Source organism: Ochotona curzoniae, unplaced genomic scaffold (genome assembly GCF_017591425.1).
Source record: "Ochotona curzoniae isolate NIBS_2020 unplaced genomic scaffold, NIBS_Ocur_1.0 contig_2210, whole genome shotgun sequence".
NCBI lineage: Eukaryota > Metazoa > Chordata > Mammalia > Lagomorpha > Ochotonidae > Ochotona > Ochotona curzoniae.
Window position 1 is genome coordinate 32,732,459 of NW_024465369.1, and position 19,652 is coordinate 32,752,110.

The window sequence follows — 19,652 nt, forward strand, 5'->3', positions numbered from 1 at the left end:
GTTCTGGCTCTTGTGGATTTCATAGTCTAGTGGAGGACATGACTGGTTTTACACAATTTCTGTAGAGGTTTGGAAAGGCCTGCCACCTTGAAGATTGAGTATTACAAGCTATTAAGGAGTAAGACAACATTGCACTAAGTAAGGAGAAGGGCCAACAGTAAAAGGATTTATGGGCAGGGCTCACATGCCAGCGATGAGAAGCAGTGCTTCATATCCTGTGGCAGGACCAGAGGTAGGCCTTTGATTCAAGAGGTATTTCAGATAAGATGGGGTTATGGTTTGACTAAGACAGGGCTCCCCAAACTAAGAAAGATGTTTAAATTCCAAAGTCTTGTGTTAATGATTAATAGATTAATGTCAATGATTGATAGATCAAGGGAGGACTTTTTAAAAAAGGGTTTATTTATTTATTTTCAAGGTAGTTACAGAGAGAGAGAGAGCGAGAGCTTTCAGGTACCAGTTTCACTATTCAAATGACTGCAATGGCCCGGGCTGGGTCAGACCAAACATAGGAGTCGGGAACTCCACCTGGGTTTCCTGTATGGGTGGTGGTGGTCCAATTACTTGGGCCACCTTCCACTACCTTCCCAGGGATATCAGCAGGGAGCTGGATGGAAAGTAGAGCAGCAAGGACTTAAACTGACACCCATATGGGATGTCAGCATTGTAGGCGGTGGTTTAACCTGCATGCCACAATGCTGGCCTGCATTGGCTAGAGATTTGATCTAGTTATGATGTCTGAGAGGTGGTCCTAACAGGAGGTCTTTAGGTCACAGGCAGTCTGCCCAGTTTGGTTACATAAGCCAAACATGCTTGCTGCTTGCCAAGTGAGCATCCCTCTGCCCTCTTCAATAGGCTTAACAGATGTCTAAACCAATGGGGCCACCAAATCTTAGTCTGTGAACTGAAATAAATAACCTTCTTTCCTCAGCATTCCCCTCATGCCCTCATGTATTTTAAAGTAATGAAAGCTGACTAACAGAGGTGGACTTGTAAACAATGTGGAATACAAACAAGTATGATTCTAACAAAATCTCACCCAGGGTCTAACACTTACCAGTACTCATTGATGAGCACTATGTTCATATAGAATATAGCTATACTGTGGCACTGGGGATTTGGATTCTGTTTAGATAAGTTAAAGTGTGATGAAAATAAGCCTTGGTTATGAAGTTAGCCAGCACTGAACCAAAGCCAAAACTTTAACCCTTGGTCTTCTCTTTCATGTCTCTTTCTCACATGTCTTGGTCTTTTCTCACATATATCCCTGCTGTTTCCTATGAAATCCATGTTATTTGCTGGGTGGTCACATGTCACTGAAATATTTGGCTGACTCTTAGATGCATAATTGCACTATGATGCACTAAGGATGACAGCCCTGGGGTCAGACTATTCATGGTTTGATTTGGCTCTCCCACTGAGTTCTGTGACCTTGAGAACAGTTAGGTAATTTTGGTAACTGTTTCCTTGTCTTTAAGTCAGAGATGAATATAATATCCAAGGTGGCCTTTAAGGCCTGAATGAGTTCATACAGTTAAACTTCCTGGGAAGGTACCTCAGAATAAGCACCGCATTAATGTAGGACACTATTATAATTTTTGTTCCTATTATCATTATGATTACTATTATTATTAAAGGAAATCTGTCTCTGCCATCTGTGAACTTGGAAGAAAGTCCTATGTACTCAAAGTGCTTTTGGGACACTGGTATACATAGCTCATAATGAAAAGTATGCAGTCACTCTGGGGCAGTCGTTACTGAATACCCACAACAGAACGAAAGCAGGTGCCCTTTGTCATGTGTCCTACCAGAGTGGTTGCATGACCTCTGAGGCTGAATTCCCACTGCATCAGCACCCCAAGCTGCAGTCTTATGACCAGAGTCTTTTTGTAAAATCAGCTGACTGCTTGGCTCTTCTCCCGGCCAACAGGTGCAAGTGCCACTACCACCACCCCAACACCAAGCATTCTCCCAGCAGGGGGTTTAACAATTAAATGGTCCTTGGAGAATGATATGACCTCTCAATTCCAGAGTTCTAATTATGGTAAAATATTCTGAAAATGTGAAACATTAATCCTTTACTCTCCAAAAGTAATAAAACATAATTTCTGAGGTGAGAAAAAAAGGTTTAAGCCTCACTTTGAAAGGCTAATCACTGGTTATCTTTGAAAGATAAATCAAATATCTCAGGTCTTGTATGATGGTTTCTAAAACATGGACTGGAGGCAAACAAAGACATATTAAAAAGGAAACAGTCAGGGAGTGACGAGCCAAGAGCTTCCAATGATTAGTTGGAGGGAGAAGTAAGGAGGGAGAAATACAACTAATGAATGGGGGATTGGAGACATTACTCAGTCAATATGTACTGAGTCCTAACAATCTCTATTGCACAGGTAGGCAACCTGGAAAATCAAATTAAGATGAAGTACGCTCTAAAGGAATATAAAAGTGGCTTGGAGAAACAAGGCAGGAAGAAATGACATGCTAAATAAGATCTAGAGATCAGTCATAAAGTGTCACATAATCAGCTGCCAGTGCTGTGTATTTATGGTATTAGAAACTCAGAGATCACTGGGGTAAAGAAACCAGGCTATCAGAGATGAGGAAATTGTTTCAACCTAGAAACAAGAGACAGGAAAAAAAAAAGGTAATACATACAGAAAGGGAAAGATCATTTAGAACTGTAAATTCATCAGCAGCTCCCAGAGCTGCCTATCTTTAACTGGTCATTAGAGGATATTAGGGAATTACTTAATATTACTAGGAAATTACTTAACATTCACTGTATTAATTCTTTTTTTTTTAAAAAGATTTATTTTATTTTTATTGCAAAGTCAGATATGCAGAGAGGAGGAGAGACAGAGAGGAAGGTCTTCCGTCTGATGATTAATGAATTCCCCAAGTGACTGCAATGGCCGGAGCTGTGCCAATCTGAAGCCAGGACCCAGGATCTTCCTCTAGGTCTCCCACGCGGGTGCAGGATCCCAAGGCTTTGGGTTACCCTCAACTGTTTTCCCAGGCCACAAGCAGGGAGCTGGACTGGAAGTGGAGCTGCCAAGATTAGAACCAGCGCCCTTATGGGATCCTGGCGCATTCAAGGTGAGGACTTTGGCCACTAGGCCACTCCCGCCAGGCCTCATTGTATTAATTCTTAAGGGTATTAGAGAATGTCCCGTCTTTTGGGACCATACATCTGGAACAATCAAGGATAAACTATCATGATGTTGCATTATGTTAATGATTATTGCATTGAGGTGACAGATATAAGGACATTTATTCTACTCCTTTTTTTTCAAAAGCTTTTACATTTTCATACAGAAAAGTTAAAAAGATCACATCACTAAATTTAAAGATATGCACACAGAAAAGACCAAAAGGAATTAAGAACAAAAAAAATCCCACCAGTGGCTAAGTTAGAGTGATGGGTGAACCCCACCTCTCGCATTTTCCTCTAATGGAAATGTTCTGCAGTGTACTTGCACTGACTTTACAATAAGATGGAAGCTATAGTATAAGCTTCAGCAAAATCTAACAATATAACTTGAAGCTGGGGTTGTGGTGCAGCTGCTTGGGGCACCTGCATCACATATTAGAGTGCTCATCTGAGTCCTGGCCCCTTGGCTTCCAATGCAGCTTCCTGATAACACAACCTGGGAAGCAGCAGAGGATGATGGCTCAAGTGCTTAGGGCCCTGCTAGCCAGCTGGGAGACAAGCGCGGAGTTCTGGGCTCCTGGCTTTAGGATGGCCTATCTCTGTCGTGGACATTTAGGGTGGGAACCAGTGGACAGAAGATCTCTCTCTTACTCTGCGTAACAAATAAAAATAAATAGATAAACACTACAAAGACTATCACAACCTATTGGGCTTTGGTGAGAGGTGCTTGAATAGCTCTGTTATGTGTGTCTATTTCATCACGGAAATAACTGGGGGAGTTCACAGGAGATAGCACCATCCCTTCATTGACTTGTGCTTTGAGACTAGGGGTTAGTTCATGCTACCCCTGCACAATTTCAAGCTAGACAAGATAATCTGACATGTGACGGTCTTAAATTGGGTGTTGTTTCAGAAGTGATGATAAAAAAGTGGGGATTAAATTCTAAATTTTAACTTCAGTTCTCTTACGTGTAAAATGATATCTAAGTATCCAGGACGAGGAAAAAAAATCTCTGCAGTTTAGCAGTTTACACTTTAGTGGGAGGATCACATCTCTTGCTCTTTTCTGATTTTTCTCATCCACATGAACAGGCTTACAATATTAGTTTAAACCCATGATGGACAGCCTGTATGTGAAGCACAACCTTCAGAGCAATTCCAAGTTCATGGGAAAGTAGAGACACTAAGACACTTCTTTTGAAGTTGCTTTAGTTGTTGTTTATATTGGAAATAAGAACACTACTGGGTGGCACATTTCCATGATAACATTTTTATAGAATTTCTCAACATTACTGAAATATGTAAAATTCTATAGGAGGAAATGCCAAAAGCTTACCGCAAGGTGTCCAGAATTGGGAACACACTATTTCCAGCACCACAGCCAACCTAAAATCAAAAGAATAAACAAATGTCATAAAAACAAGGTCAAATTTTCATTACCAATGTTAAATTTCCCATTTTAAAAACAGGAACAAATTTATTGGATTTTTGGGTATGGTAGAGGTTTCTAAACTCAAAAGCAATAAGGCAAACCACAAGAATAACACTTAAAAATTTAACCATGGAAGTATTTAGAATTTTTACACATGCTTAAAACCTCAAATATACCAAAGTAAAGGGCAACCAACACAGTGTGAACAACACGGAAGGGCTCATGAAATAAAACCAGACAGGGTTCAGCAGTACGGTGTAGCTAACTAAACCTCTGACATCCTGTATGGGTGCTGGTGCAAGTCCTGGCTGATTCACTTCTTTTTTTTTTTTTAAGATTTATTTTATTTTCATTGGAAAGGTAGATTACAGAAAGAAGGAGAGATAAAAATATCCTCCATCCATTGGTTCACTCCCCTAGTAGCTGTAATGGCCAAAACTAAGCCAAATGTAAGCCAAGATTATAGAAAATTATTTATTTCACATTTCCATTTTCCCTAAAAAGTTTTAACTACAGAGAGAGTAAAATTAAGGCCAAAATTTCATTGGTGCTTACAATTGCCTCCAGTTGTGAAATGGAAACAAATTTAAAAAAAAAAAAAAAGCAAAATTAAAACTATAAATTTCTAACTTGGTATTAGAAATGTGAGTTCCTTGAATACTCTTTTGCACAAAAGTACACTGAGTACTTATTCATGTTTAATCATTTTGCACCTAAAAAACTAGACTACTGATAAAATAATATGGAAGGTATAGCTTTTATTTGCCACTTCCCGTGTTTGTCGTCTCTCGAGCCCAGTACCTCTAGTATTCTGAAGGTGGCATTGCTCCCAGGAAATAACTCGGCCTTCAAACAACTTTCTCTGTGTTCTTCAGAGTTCAAGTGGGAAGAATGAGGCCTTCTTTCACTCTGACCATCTGCTGAGCCATAACTCTCCTTATACTGAGTTCTTCCTTCAGGCATAGTAGGGCAGTGCATTGCTGGGAAGCAATTTGCAGAATTCGTTTTTAGGCAAGCCCAAGACGATTCTTTGGTCTCTTCTTCAGCTTTTCCACCAACCGGAAGAATTTCAGGAAATTCCCTCAACAGCCAATTACGATCCTTGAAAAATTTATTCTTGTGAACCTTGTAAAATGTATTCCAGTATTTGCTAGCTTCACTCTCATATTTAACTGAAAAAAAGAGAAAAAGATTTTACCATAAATTATATTTACTATTAGCTATTACTTTCATAGCATACAAGGGGGATGTGGAAAAAGAGGGAGTTGAAAGAGAAATTTATTCTGTTGGTAAAAAAAGAAATCCATGCCCAGTTTTTTATCGGTATGCGTTTTCCATGAACTTTTCAAAACCCTCTAGTACATTATTTATCATTTTTAACAATTATGAGCATATTTCAAAAAGTTCAGGGAAAATGGAATTAAAAGATAATGTGCATTTTCTGTGACTTTATACATTTACTATAACTTTAATGTCTTCCTAACTTTCATTTATCTTATAAAAGGTTAAAACAAAGAGCTTTATATAATTCTGCCAAAACGTTTCAAAGTGTGGAATAAGTTTCCTAGCACCATAAGTTTGCTTCTATCTTAATAATTTGGGTGATTAACTGCTATGAATAATTTAGTCATTATAAATTATTTTCTGTAGTTTAATTGTGGAATGTCAACAATTTTTAGGGTCTGGAAACAATGGCTCAATTGGCAAATCCTCCCTTCTTCAAGTGCTAGAATCACACACAGGTGCTGGTTCATGTCCCAGCTGCCTTACCTACCATCCAGCTCCCTGCTTGTGGCCTGAGAAAGCAGCAGAGAATGGCCCAGAGCCTTGGCACTCTCCACCTGCATGGGAGACCTGGAAGAAGCTCCTGGTTCCTGGTTTCCAGCATCAGATCGACTCAGCCACTGCTGCTGCAGCCACTTGGGGAGTGAATCCGGGGATGGAAGATCTTTCTCTCTGACTCTCCTTTCTGTAAATCTGTCTTTCCAATAAAAATAAATAAATCTTAAAAATTACATTTTCCCAATAACCTGTGTGGTTCTTTATTGTCTTAGAGAAAAAGCCACTCCATTAAAGAAAAAAAGTTTTATTTATTTTTATTGGAAAGGCGGGTTTACAGAGAGGAGACAGAAAGATCTTTCATCAGCTGTTTTACTCCTCAAATGGCCATAAAGGTTGGAGGAGAGCTGATCCAAAGCCAGGAATAAGAAACCTTTTATAGGTCTCCCACAAGGCTGCAGGGTCCCAAGGACCTGGATCATCCTCTGTTGCTTTTTTCATATAATAAGCAAAGAGCTGGATCAGAAGTGGATCAGCTTAATTAATTGTGGAATTCTAAGTGACATAATTTCAGATCTAGAAGGATTCACTTAAATAAGTTACTCTAATCTTGTGTTACATTGAAGAATAGCCTTCAGTGAGCCAGTATCAAGTCCCCCATTCTTGGAGTCTACAGGCCATCCCCACATTCCATTCTTCCATTCTACTAGAACTATCTCTTCCTACTGTCCCAACATAAAGACCTAAACAGAATTTTTTTAAAAATTCCCATTTATGTATTTGACAGGCAGAGAGAGAAAAGACAGAAAGCTCCTATCTGGTTGTTTACCTCCCTCATGCCCACAATAGCCAAGGCTGACCTAGGCAAAAATCAGGAGCTGGGAATTCAGTCAGGTCTCTGATGTGGTGACAGGGACCTGAGTGTCTGGGTTCTCACCTGCTGTCCGAGGATGCACATGAGCTGGATGTGGAATGCAGAGCAGAGCTGGGACTCAATCCAGGCATTCACATGTGGGACGAGGGTTTCCCAAGTGGTCAAATGCCTCTTCCATTTTAGAGAATTGCCTTACATTAACAAAATAATTCTCCCCTTCAGATTTCTTAAATGCTATTGTAATAATCGGTGGATGAAGAGTCATTTTCAACCAATATAGGTATATGACCTTTAAACAGTGATTTCAAAGAATCCAGAAGCTTTATGTGTGTATAGAATAATTTACAGTCAGTGCTATGTGAGAAAACAAAATACAGAAAACGTGTGTTTTATGCGACCATTCATTAAGTAGAAGAAAAATACATATCTGTCTACAGAAGAGGGCTTCAAAGGATTCAAGGAAAAGTGGAATTAGAAGATAATGCGCATTCTCCATGAACTTTGTGAAGCTCCTTCACACACATACTACCTACTTACATAGGCACAAAACACTTCTGGGAACATAATCACATAGTAACACCGGTTGTCTTTATTTTTTTTTTAAGATTTATTTTATTTTTATTGGAAAGTCAGATTTACAAAGAGAAGGAGAGACAAAGAGGAAGATCTTCCATCCACTGATTCACTCCCCAAGTGCCTGCAACAGCCAGAGCTGAGCTGATCTGAAGCCAGGAGCCAGGAGCCTCCTCCAGGTCTCCCATGCGTGTGTGTGTGGGGGGATGGGGGGTGGGGGAGGGTCCCAAGACTTTGGGCCGCCCTTGACTGTTTTCCCAGGTCACAAGCAGGGCACTGGATGGGAAAAGGGGCTGCCGGGATTAAAACCGGCGCCCATATGGGATCCCGGCATGTTCAAAGTGAGGACTTCAGCCGCTAGGCCACACCACTGGGCCACACTGGTTGTCTTTACGGAGGGAGGTGGGGTGAGCAGGTATCACAGTTGAGAGAGAATTTTCATTTGAATTTTGATGTAAATGAATTTCTGACCCATTCCAAAAATAAACTAAAAATTAAAAAGGACCCACTTCTCTCATAATTTTCAAGAAGCCCCTGCACCCAGCAAAACAGCTGCATCTGACCAGGCCCATCCTTGTAAAACAGAGCCCTGTTCCAAAATCGTTATAATTGTCCCCCCCCCCTTTTTTTTTTTTTTCATTTTTATCTTTGTGGCCTTCTGCTAAGATCCCCACCCACTTGGCCACAGACATCCATCCCATCAGGACTGTATCTGGCATGACCACTATAAAGACAGAAACCCCCTAAGGTTTATGAAATGGAAGTGGATCTCTGCAAGAAATACATAACATTAAGTGAAACAGGCTCACGTCTGCACTAATGGAAGGAAGCCTATTATACTGGATCTAAAAATGGGTGTTTATCTTTAAAAAAACAGTTCTGTCTCTACTTTTAACAACTGGAGTCTACCACATACACTTGTGTAAGAAAACAAAACAGCATTCTGGAAATTGGGCTCAGGAGAAATTAGATTTTCCCAGGATCTTCTCAAACTTTCTCTACTTCCTTTACCTTGAAAGCTCTGTAACTCACTGCATACAGGTAAGACATTCTCTGCCTAATATAAAGTCGCCACCTGGGGCCAGCGCTGTGGCACGGCTGTTTAAGGTGCTTCCTGCAACACCAGTGCCCCACAAAGCACTGAATTCAAGGTCTGGTTGCTCTACTTCGAACCCAGCCCCACACTAATGTGCCTGGGAAAGCAGCTGACGCAAGTGTTTGAACCATGGTAACCCTAATGCAATTTCTGGCTCTTGGTTTTGGCCAAGCCCAGTCCTAGACAAAGCAGCCTTTTGGGCAGTAAACTAGTGGATACAAGATGTCTCTTTCTCCCTTCTCTCTGGGTAACTGTGTGTCTCACGTAAATGAGTAACTCTTAAAACTTTTTCTTAAAGCAGCTACCTATGTTGACATACTGTTAGTCAGATCTTTAATATTTGAGTTTCCAATAAGCAACGACTTGTGAAGTGGGCTTGAGCCTAATTACCACTAGCTACAATGTACTACTACTTCTTGCTTCATTTGTGGGAATATTCTGTAAATTAACTGATGTATGTGTGTGGGAGAGTACAGAGGAGCAACCTGATAAAAAGTGTGTATAGCAGTTCTTTTTAAAATAGAAAAAGTGAGAGAATTCAAATGCTAACAACATGGGAATCAACACACAAATGGGGCAATCTTATGGCACAACTGAAAAATAAAGATATGATATATAGTTATGTACATATATAAATATTCTGATAACAAAACTAAATACAATTTCAATAGATTAATTACATGTATCTATTTAAAATTTATCTATTAAATTAATCTATTTATTTTTTTGAGAGACCAAGAGACACACAGCAACAGGGAGGTAGAGCTCCCTTCCACTGGTTCACTCCTAGATGACTGTGGTGGCTGAAGTCAGGAACTGGGTATTCAGGTTACCCCTGTGGGCAGGAAGCAACAAAAAACCACTTGAGCCATTACTATTGTCTCCCAAGGTTCATGCTAGCAGGAAGCTGGAATCAGGATTTAAACCCAGGTACTATGATATAGGTTGTAGGCATCCCAAATGGTACCTTGGCCACTAGGCTAAATACCCCAATATTTCATGTTATGTTGATTCATCACAATTAGATGAAAATATATAGCAATAGCAACAATTTAATGATTAAATTGCATATACACCACATATAAAGAGTATCAGCTAGGACCCGGCGGCGTGGCCTAGCGGCTAAAGTTCTTGCCTTGAATGCGCCAGGATCCCATATGGGCACCGGTTCTAATTCCAGCAGCTCCACCTCCATTCCAGCTCCCTGCCTGTGGCCTGGGAAAGCAGTCAAGGACAGCCCCGAGCATTGGGACCCTGCACCCACGTGAGAGACCTGGAAGAGGTTCCTGGTACCTGGCTCTGGATAGGCACAGCACTGGCCGTTGTGGCCACTTGGGGAGTGAATCATCGGATGGAAGATCTTCCTCTCTGTCTCTCCTTCTCTCTGTATATCTGACTTTGTAATAAAAATAAATCAATCTTTTTTTTTAAAAAAAAAAAGAGTATCAGCTGAATTTTTTGCCCACTATTACCTACACAATTTCCTCATTTGATGAAGAGGTAGATTTACAATATTCTCTAAAATTCATTTGAACTCTAAACATTCTATATTCCTACTAAACATTATACATTTATGGAGAACATTAAACATTACCAGTTCTAGAACTAAAAAATCTACAAAATATAAAAAAAATGGTTTAAACATGAGCCTATACTACTGTTTAAATTTTTACAGTTTGCAAGGAAAGTGAATCTGTGGTGACAGGACTGCAATCTGGCTCAGATACTAAACACATCAAGCATCTAAATTTAATCCTCATCTATGCAATCTTTAAAAAGGATCTGACTTCTATTAGAAGGCAACAGTCAAGGCTTGCTACTCTATGTTCTCTTATGCCTCTTTTATAAGTATTATCTACTCAAAATTTGGATGGAAAAAAAAACAATCACATAAATTATTATGCCCATAATAGTAGCATTAAAAATAACAATAATCACACATTTGGGGTATTTATTATGAGCTGCACACTACATCAAATGTTTTTTTTCACCACTTAACCCTAACAAAATTTATTTCAATTTAAAGTCAAATAAATTCAAGGTCATAGCAAACAAAAAATTCCTCCAAGTCCACTCAGCTTGACAGTTCTGTTCAAAGTCTATCAAATATTATGGCCTTACTCTTTTTTTCTTCTCCTTCTCTTCTCCCTTTCTTTTTCTTTCCCTCCCTCCCTCCTTCTCTCTTCCTTCCTTCCTCTCTCTCCTCCTCTATTCCTCCCTTTCAAGATTTACTTACTTATTTGAAAGGCAGAGTTACAGAGAAGGAGAAGCATCTTCCACCTGTTGGTTCATTCCCCAACTGATTGCAATGGCTAGAGCTGGCCCAGGCCAAATCCACCAGCCAGGAGTTTCTTTTGTGTCTCTCGTATGGGTGACATGCGCCCAAGTACTTGGGTCATCTTTAACTGGTTTTCCTAGGTGCATCAGCAGGGAGATGGATGGGAAGTGGAACAGCCAGGACACAAACCAGCACTCACAGGGGATATCTGAGTGGCAGACAGAAACTTAACCCACTGCACTACAGCACTACTCCCTATGACCTTATTCTTATCTAATACCCTATCACTGTCTTTCTAACCTAAAGTCAAAATAAATCCTTCCAAAATATCTTAGAAAATACTCTGTTTGGGGGAAGAGCCCACATAGTAGCTTAGTGGCTAAATCCTTGCTTCGTATGTGCTGGGATCCCATATGGGCACTGGTTTGTGTCCTGGCTGCTCCACTTCACATCCAGCTCCCTGCCTGTGGCTTAGGAAAGCAGTAGAAGACAGCCCAGAACCTTTGGACCCTGCATATGTGTGGGAGACTCGGAGGAGGGTCCCAGCTCCTGGATTCATATTGGCTCAGCTCCAGTCACTATAGCCACTTGAGCATTGAAATCAGTGGATAGAAGATCTCTGTCTCTCCTTCTCTCTATAAATCTGATTTTCAATAAAAATAAGTAAATCTTACTTAAAAAAATCTGTTTTTTTGTTTCTTACTTTCTTCTCAACTATAGTTGAGACATTAGGTTGAGATTATAACTTCAACCCCAGCCTGGTTGACTGTACCTAGGCAAGCGTTACATTGCTGGGAGAAGAGGAGCTAATAGCTGGTGGTTCTGGTTAATGCCAAATCTGTGCTAACTATACCAGTGTGCCAACACAGTTCCCTCTTTTTTTTAAGATATGCTGGGGGCAGACATGCAAGAGCCAGCAGACAGTATCTGGACCACTGGACTCAAAACCCCATCTATGAGGGAAATTACAGGATCTGTGGTCTTACCATGCAGTGCATGTGTCAGAACTAGGTATATTCAGTTGTTGGAGCCTGTGCAGTGGACAGCATGTTCAGATGAACTTGGCGGTTATGACAACTTGTTCATTGAGGACATCTAGTACCATGGAACACAGAACACACTGGACAGCTTTCCCAGGCAAGCTTTGATGGCAAGTATCTGGGTACTTAGAAGGATTTCTACATCCTTGGAGCAGCAAAGTCAAGAGCATCTCAGGACTATGAAAACCACTTTATGAAGCCATCAGAATATGTTCCATATTGGGGATTCTGGAGTGATATTGGGTGGCTGTTCCCCATCCTAGGGCAGTGATGTGGTTGGGCTGCTAAGAGTAGCTCTCTCTTCATTTTCCACAGATACACGAACAAAAGGATTTGGAAGCAGTTGTCTCACTCACTTTCCTCTATTCCTCAACCCTCTCCACTTCAATCAGTGGTCCATATGGGCATGCATCTTTACTATGTAAACATCGCCAAAAATATATTTATTATAAAAATTATATAAATATATGTTAAAAACATAAATTAGAATTTCAGTGTGACTGAGAGTCAGTTATGAGTAAGCTGTAGAAACAATGTTGATTGCAATTTATTATAACCAATCAGAAAAAAGCATTATTGAACTTCAGTTTTTGAGTGATCTAAAATATAAGCCAGGTAAGTATATATGAAGGAATTATAATGAGCAGTAGGAACAGAAAATGTTCTATGCCTATACATAGGTTTGTGGGGCAAACAAAACCAAGAAACATTACCAAAGGCTGGGAATTTAGTTGGTTTTTGAGGTTACGCTTTCAGGTTTGGCGGCAGGTGCAGCAGTTGTCACTTGGGATGCCTGCATTCCATAACCAAGTGTCTGGCTGGAGTTTATTTTTCATGCAGCTTGCTGCTAAAGTGCATTCTGAAATGAAGCAGGTGATGGTTCAAGTGTGTGGGGTTCTGCCACTCATGTGGGAGCCCCATATTAAGTTCCTAGCTCCTGTTTTGGTCTGGCCCAACCTAGCTGTTGCTGGCATCTAGGTGAGTAAAATCATGGATATCTCTCTTACTTTGTCTTTTTAAAAATGAAAATAAATAATACTTTAAAGCATAAATTTAAGCTCTCAAAGCTATCGCCACTGAATGGTGACAGCCCCAGTCCCAGAGCTCCCAGTAATTTGTGATAGCTTCCAAGACCCTCACAGAAGCTGAAATGATTCATAATGACAATCGTGCGACAACAAAACACCTGCAGCATATGACCTGATTTCCTGAACTGAAAAAAAATTTGTGCTAACAGGGATGTTGGAGGAGTTAATTCACTGATCATGAATGAAAAGTGCTATTTCAATCTGCTGTTAACCCATCACTAGTACAGCTCAATAATAAGAAAATGTTAGAGTACAGAGAAATCTGGCCTGTCTTCCTCTTGACTGACCTTCTAGATTTTTCTTGGAGGGACATTTTTGTTCTCCTAGGCTGCCGATTCAGGGTTAATTGCTCTATGCTAGTGGCAATAAACGGGTTGTCGTGATTTGTTTAACCACAGCCAGATGAAGCAGCTTCTCAATTATTCACTTATTAAATTCAACACTGCTGAGGGCAAGAAGGAATCTGGCACACTAACCAATTCTGAAATATTCAGAAATCACTCTGAATCACACTGAACATCACAAAAAGTGAATTAAAGCATTCATGTATCTGACATATATGATATGATTAATCTGAGTTATGAAAATTTATTCTAAGTTGCCATGTAACAAAAAGGCAATTTAAAGTTATTTTTGCAAATCAATTATGCAAATACCTGAGCACTCAAACTGGAAATTTCCACATGTCACTGATAAACTTTATCATCTAATGAAATAAAACTGAGTGACGAAATTAAAAGTGTTTTTCTGAGAGTATGGTATTAAATTTTATGTAATCAAAGCCAACTTATAAACAAGCACTCTAAACTTATCAGCACAAAACTTATACACATACAGAATTCTCCCAGGGGCTAGTGTTGTAGTGCAGTGGGTTAAACCACTGCTGGGGTTACCTGGATCCTATATTGGTGTGCCTGGTTACAACACTGGCTACTCTGTACTTCCAATTTAGCTTCTTGCTTACAAGCTCAGGAGGCAATAGAAAATGGCCCAAGCACATGGGTTCCTGTCACTCACATGGTAACCCTGGATGGAGTGCTAGGCTGTTGGCTCTGGCCTGGCCTATCCCTGGCTGTTGTGAACACTGGGGAAAGAGTAAGTGGGTAAAAGATGTATGTCTCTCTCTAGCTCTGTCACTCTTGCCTTTCAAATGAAGTAAACAAATCTTTAAAACAAACAACAAAAAAATCAATTGACATATAAAGAAATGCCAATTAAGCTCACAGGAGATCTCTCACAGGAAACTCTACAAGCAAGAAGAGAATGGATTGACATATTCCAGATTCTAAAAGAAAATAATTGTCGGCCTAGGATAACATATCCAGCAAAGCTTTCTTTCATCTTTGAAAATGAAATAAAATTCTTCTACAGTAAAGAAAAGTTAAAAGAATTTGTCTCTTTCAACTCTGCCCTACAAATGATACTTCAAGATGTTCTCTTGACAGAGAAGAGGAATAGTACCTTCCAAAACCAAAGGCAAACGGGAAGAACATCCCAGTAAAATGACAACAGAAGACTAAACTAATGGACAATCCATTCCTAAAATGACAGGACCAAAGTACCACCCACACATATTTAACTCTGCATGTAAATGGCTTAAGCTCAATCAAAAGTCATAGATTAGTAGACTGGATTAAAAAACAAAACCCATCTGTTTATTGTCTGGAGGAGACACACTTCGACAAAGATCAGGGGAAACTATATCGCATGGGTTTTGTTGTTTTCTGTTGGTTTCATCTCTTCAAAACACTTTCTTCTGATTAAATCATTCAATGACTTGTAGATCATGCAGTGGCGTCATTTTCTTTAAGAAGGTTCTTGATTTTCATTTCTTCAGCTACATGTTAGTCATTTGATAGCATGTTGTTTAACTTCTTGGTTGTTAATTTCTTTTTTTTCCCCCTGGATGTTGATTTTGTTTTGTGGCTCTTCATTTAAGGGGATGTATAGAAGCTGTGTAATGGAGACTGTCATATCTAGTATCATGTCATTTAACTTCATGGCATTGTAAATTTCTATTTTTGTTTCTATTGTTGATTTTATATCATGACTTTTCATTTAAGGGGATGTACAGTAGCTGTGAAATGGAAACTAATATCCAGATGTGAGGATGCAGTGTGGTATGCATTTCTGCTTCCAGACAAAGATGGACTTATAATGAAACTGTTTACTATATCTTGACAGTAGGATTCTGGACTCCCGCAATGATGGACATATGACTTTTATGAAGAACTATATGTTAGTAATAATATAGAGGAACTAGGTGGTGGGGGGAGGGAATTGGGGAGGGGATAAGGGAATACTGAATTGCAATAATAATAAAATGTAGAAACAAACAAACAAACAAACAAACAAACAAACCCAAAATCTTTCAAATTAAGGCATTTACAACATGAGGCATAGTGAAACTCTTCTTACTGGTTTCCTTGATAAAGAAGTTACCTTAGGTAGGTAGGTATTTAAAGGATATTTTAAAGTAAAAATAGAAGTTGCTTTTATTATTAAGTTTAAAAAACCCATTACATTTGCTAAATGGCCAGTCGAGATGTAACACACTGGAGATGTTTTTAGGAAATTATAAAATATAATCATGTTAAATAAAAAACTGCCAAATGTATCCTTCTCATTTCTCTGAGTTAACTTGCTTTTAAAAGAAATATGAGCCATAATAAAATTGAAAAGAAGTTATGAAAAGGAAATGTGGAATTAAAAATCATTAATCTGGGCAATCTATTAGGAAGAAATATTGCTAATGAGAGCCTGGATGCTACACATTTTAATCCCAGAAATGAAATGTCAACCTTCTGGCAGCAAGGACAACGATTTGTGATTTCAAACATCCTTATTTTCAGACTGTGGAGGGTGTTTCCTGATGTTCCAGCTCAGCACCGGCTGAGGAAATAGGTGAGAAACGGCAGCTAGGAGTGGCAGGAGAATTTAACCCATGCAGAGACCAAAAGTAATGTTCCCGAGAGTTGGCCAGCAGGGGAGAACAACCAGTATTTCCTCCCAGTGGTATTAACATAATGTGAGATAAGATCAATAAAGAGCGGTCCATTCCTGAATGCTTATCTGCATTCAGCATGTTTTGTGGTGTGAGAAAACTGGGGTTTTCCAAAACATGAGTCTTTGCTGAGAGAAAACAAGTTCTTGGGGGCCCACACGGAAAAGCCAGACCAGGGAATCCTTCCGGTTCATACCAAGTTTGGGAATAGTTTGTCAAGAATCTCTGTTCACCTTGACCCACATTCCTCAGAGACAAGGAAGATCTAAACAGAAGCCTCACGCAGGGCTTCCGCAGCCTGGCAGGTCCACGATCCCTCGCAGAAGCTGCACTGGGTGGCTGTCAGTGTGATGCCCTGTGCTCAACACAGTTCCCCAGAACAAAAGCTTCATTCTTTGCAGTGTCCCAGGCAACCTTGGTTATTGCTCTGCATGACCTTGTAGTGCGAGTGATCAGACGGTCACCTTGTGATGCGTGTCTCTTCCAGCAGCAGTTGCTGGACCACATGAAGTCCATTGCACTGACTAGTGCGATTGGTGGGGGGGGGGGGGTGTATGCACAAGGGATCCAGCAGAGACCCCCACATCTCTGAACCAGTTTGAACTGGAATCCTTTGTTCTGTGTCCCCACAGCAGCCAACACACTTGCTCAAAGAGACTGGTCATCCTAATAAGCAAATCAAATGCCTCCACACGGATCATCAGTGCTCTTCCGCCTGCTTTTCCTGCTTCTATAGAGAGAGGCCAGTCACCACCTTTCTATTTCAGTCACACTATGGTTCTGTGGGAACTGTCATTTTCCTTTACTGTGGCTTCCAAGGCCCTAAAATAACCTTCTCATTAGCTTCACTCAAGTGCATTGTTAACACAAATAGGACAAAATAAGCAGCCATGCACAGAGCACTTTAAGGGAATATTATCAGCACTGCTCCTCTATATTCTGGACCGAAATATTCAAAAGCAGGTGCATGAAACCCCTTAGTTTCTCATAGTATCAGAAACCATGCCATGGATAATTGCTCACTTCCTGGAAATGAATCCTAAATGACTGATAACTGTTCGTTCAGTTTAGGTTTGACTGTCTATCACATCCAGGTGGCCACTTGCAGAAGCTTGAGTAATGTGGAAAATATGCCTGCGCAGCTGTTGGCAAAGCTGCAGCTTCACTGCCATAGCAGCAGAGCGACAGAATTCCTGCAAGGCAACTGAGGGCTAGTTGACCTGCAGGCAGAACCCCAATGGTATGCACCTCAACTCCAACCCCAGCTCCCTGGCCCTGTTACTCATTGGGGCTGCATAGTTGGAGCTCATAAAAACACAAGGGTTCCATTGTGGATCAGGGGTTCCTCTTTCCTGCCCATTCCCCAGGACACATTCATGCTTAGGGTGAGCAGAGAGAATCAGCTATAAGGAATAGCAAATGATGCCATATGACAAGATTGGTTGGCACTGTCCCCTGCACTGGTTGTGAATGGTGGCTCTCGCATCAGCTCAGTTTCCCTAGCTACCGTTGCCTCAAACTTCAGTCTCAAGCACAGAATGAGGATCAATAGTTAGCCACCAATGGGATTAGGGCTTTCAATCTATGTGGTTTACACAGAAGAGCACAAACAGCTTTTCCCAGTAGTTTTCAGGACAGTTGATCAATCAATTGAGATCTATTTAGATAGCAAATGTTCAGTGTTTGTAGGTCTCATAAGCCTCGTTAGCAACTATTCAACTCTTACGTGGAACACAAAAGCAGCCACAGACAACGCGTCAACAAATGAGTGTGTCTGTGTTCCAACAAAACTTTATTAAATCAGGCGGCAGGCTACATTTGGTTCATAGGCTGTAGTCTGCTGCCCCTTGCTCTATTAAATGGTCACCAGGATGTTGCTACAAAGAGAATGAGAAATGATGACCCAGATCAAACAGTTCTTGCATAACTCATCCGTGTGGGGAATAAAAGCCAGAATACTGGTTGATCCTGATGTGGTCTGAGGGGTGAAGGGGAGTCAGGAAACTTCTGGGTTCTTGTTGATGTTCTGTTTCTTGAGGCAGGTGTTGTTTATACATGTGTGTCCACTTTGTGAAAAGTCACTGAACTTGGTGAAAATTTATGAGTTACATGAATTTCTGTGTCTGTCAAGTATCCAATAAATTATTTTTTAAAGGAAAAAGGAGGGTCCGGTGCGATGGTGCAGTGGTTAAGGTCCTCGCCTTGCACGTCCGGGATCCCATATGGGCACAGGTTCTAATCCCGGCAGCCCCGCTTCCCATCCAGCTCCCTGCCTGTGACCTGGGAAAGCAGTCGAGGACGGCCCAAGGCTTTGGGACCCTGCACCCGTGTGGGAGACCTGGAAGAGGCTCCTGGCTTTGGATCAGCACAGTACCGTCCGTTGCGCTCACTTGAGGAGTGAATCATCGGACGGAAGATCTTCCTCTCTGTCTCTCCTCTCTGTATATCTGCCTTTCCAATAAAAATAAAATAAATCTTTAAAAAAAAAAAAGGAAAAAGGAATCAATGTTCTAAAGGAAAAAGGTTTCTAAATAAAATTAGATAGAAAAACTTACAACCAGAGTGCAGAAGTTAAAGTATCAGTGGGGTCCCAGCTCTGTGGTGAGAACATGGCTCTTTTTTTTTTCTTTAAAGTATACTGTTTCTAAATTACGATTTTAAAAAAGTGATACAAAATTTAACATCTTAATCATGTTTAAGTGTATAGTTCAGTAATTTACACTATCATTTCTAGAAATGATAAATGATAAATAGCGTACCTATTTCCAGAAAGTTTTTATCTTGCAACTATTACTTTGTTTTCCATCAAGCAACTCTCCTCTTGCCTTTGGCTTCACCTTTGACATTCACCTTTTGGTTTCTGTGAACCTGACTACTTCAGATATCTCCTAAGTGCAGTTGCAGAGTATCTGCCTTTTTGTGACTAGTCTATTTCACTTAGCAAAATGTCCTCATGGTTCTTCCATGTTTTCTTTCTTTTCTAGACTGAAAAATTATATATATATATATACAATATATATATACCCCTTCTTAAAAAAATCTATTCATCCAACAGTGGATTTTTAGATTGCTTTCATCTTTTGTTACAAATACCTTTCTGAGGCTCTGTTTTTAATTCTTCTAAATATAATCCCTGTTAGGATTACTGGATCACTTGATAGTTCTATTTTTAACTTCGAAGAAACCTCCATACTGTTTTTCATACTGGCTGCACCATTTTATAATCCCATCAATTATACACACAGTTTCAATGCCTCTATCTCCTTACCAACATTGCAATTCCCTATTTTTTATGGTAGCTTAGGCCAATTTTAAAAACATGATTTATGAACCT

At 40.1% G+C, this 19,652-nt stretch overlaps 1 protein-coding gene across 1 annotated transcript in view; it reads right to left on the bottom strand.

The window, feature by feature from the left end:
* Positions 1-19,652, bottom strand: part of METTL8 (methyltransferase like 8) — a 105,891-nt gene that overhangs the window by 12,081 nt on the left and 74,158 nt on the right. Inside the window, exons 5-6 of the mRNA XM_040971703.1 lie at positions 5,388-5,758; positions 4,491-4,540 (exon numbers count right to left, since the gene is read on the bottom strand). Coding sequence (XP_040827637.1) covers positions 4,491-4,540; positions 5,388-5,758 — 421 coding nt within the window. The remainder of the gene's footprint in view (positions 1-4,490; positions 4,541-5,387; positions 5,759-19,652) is intronic.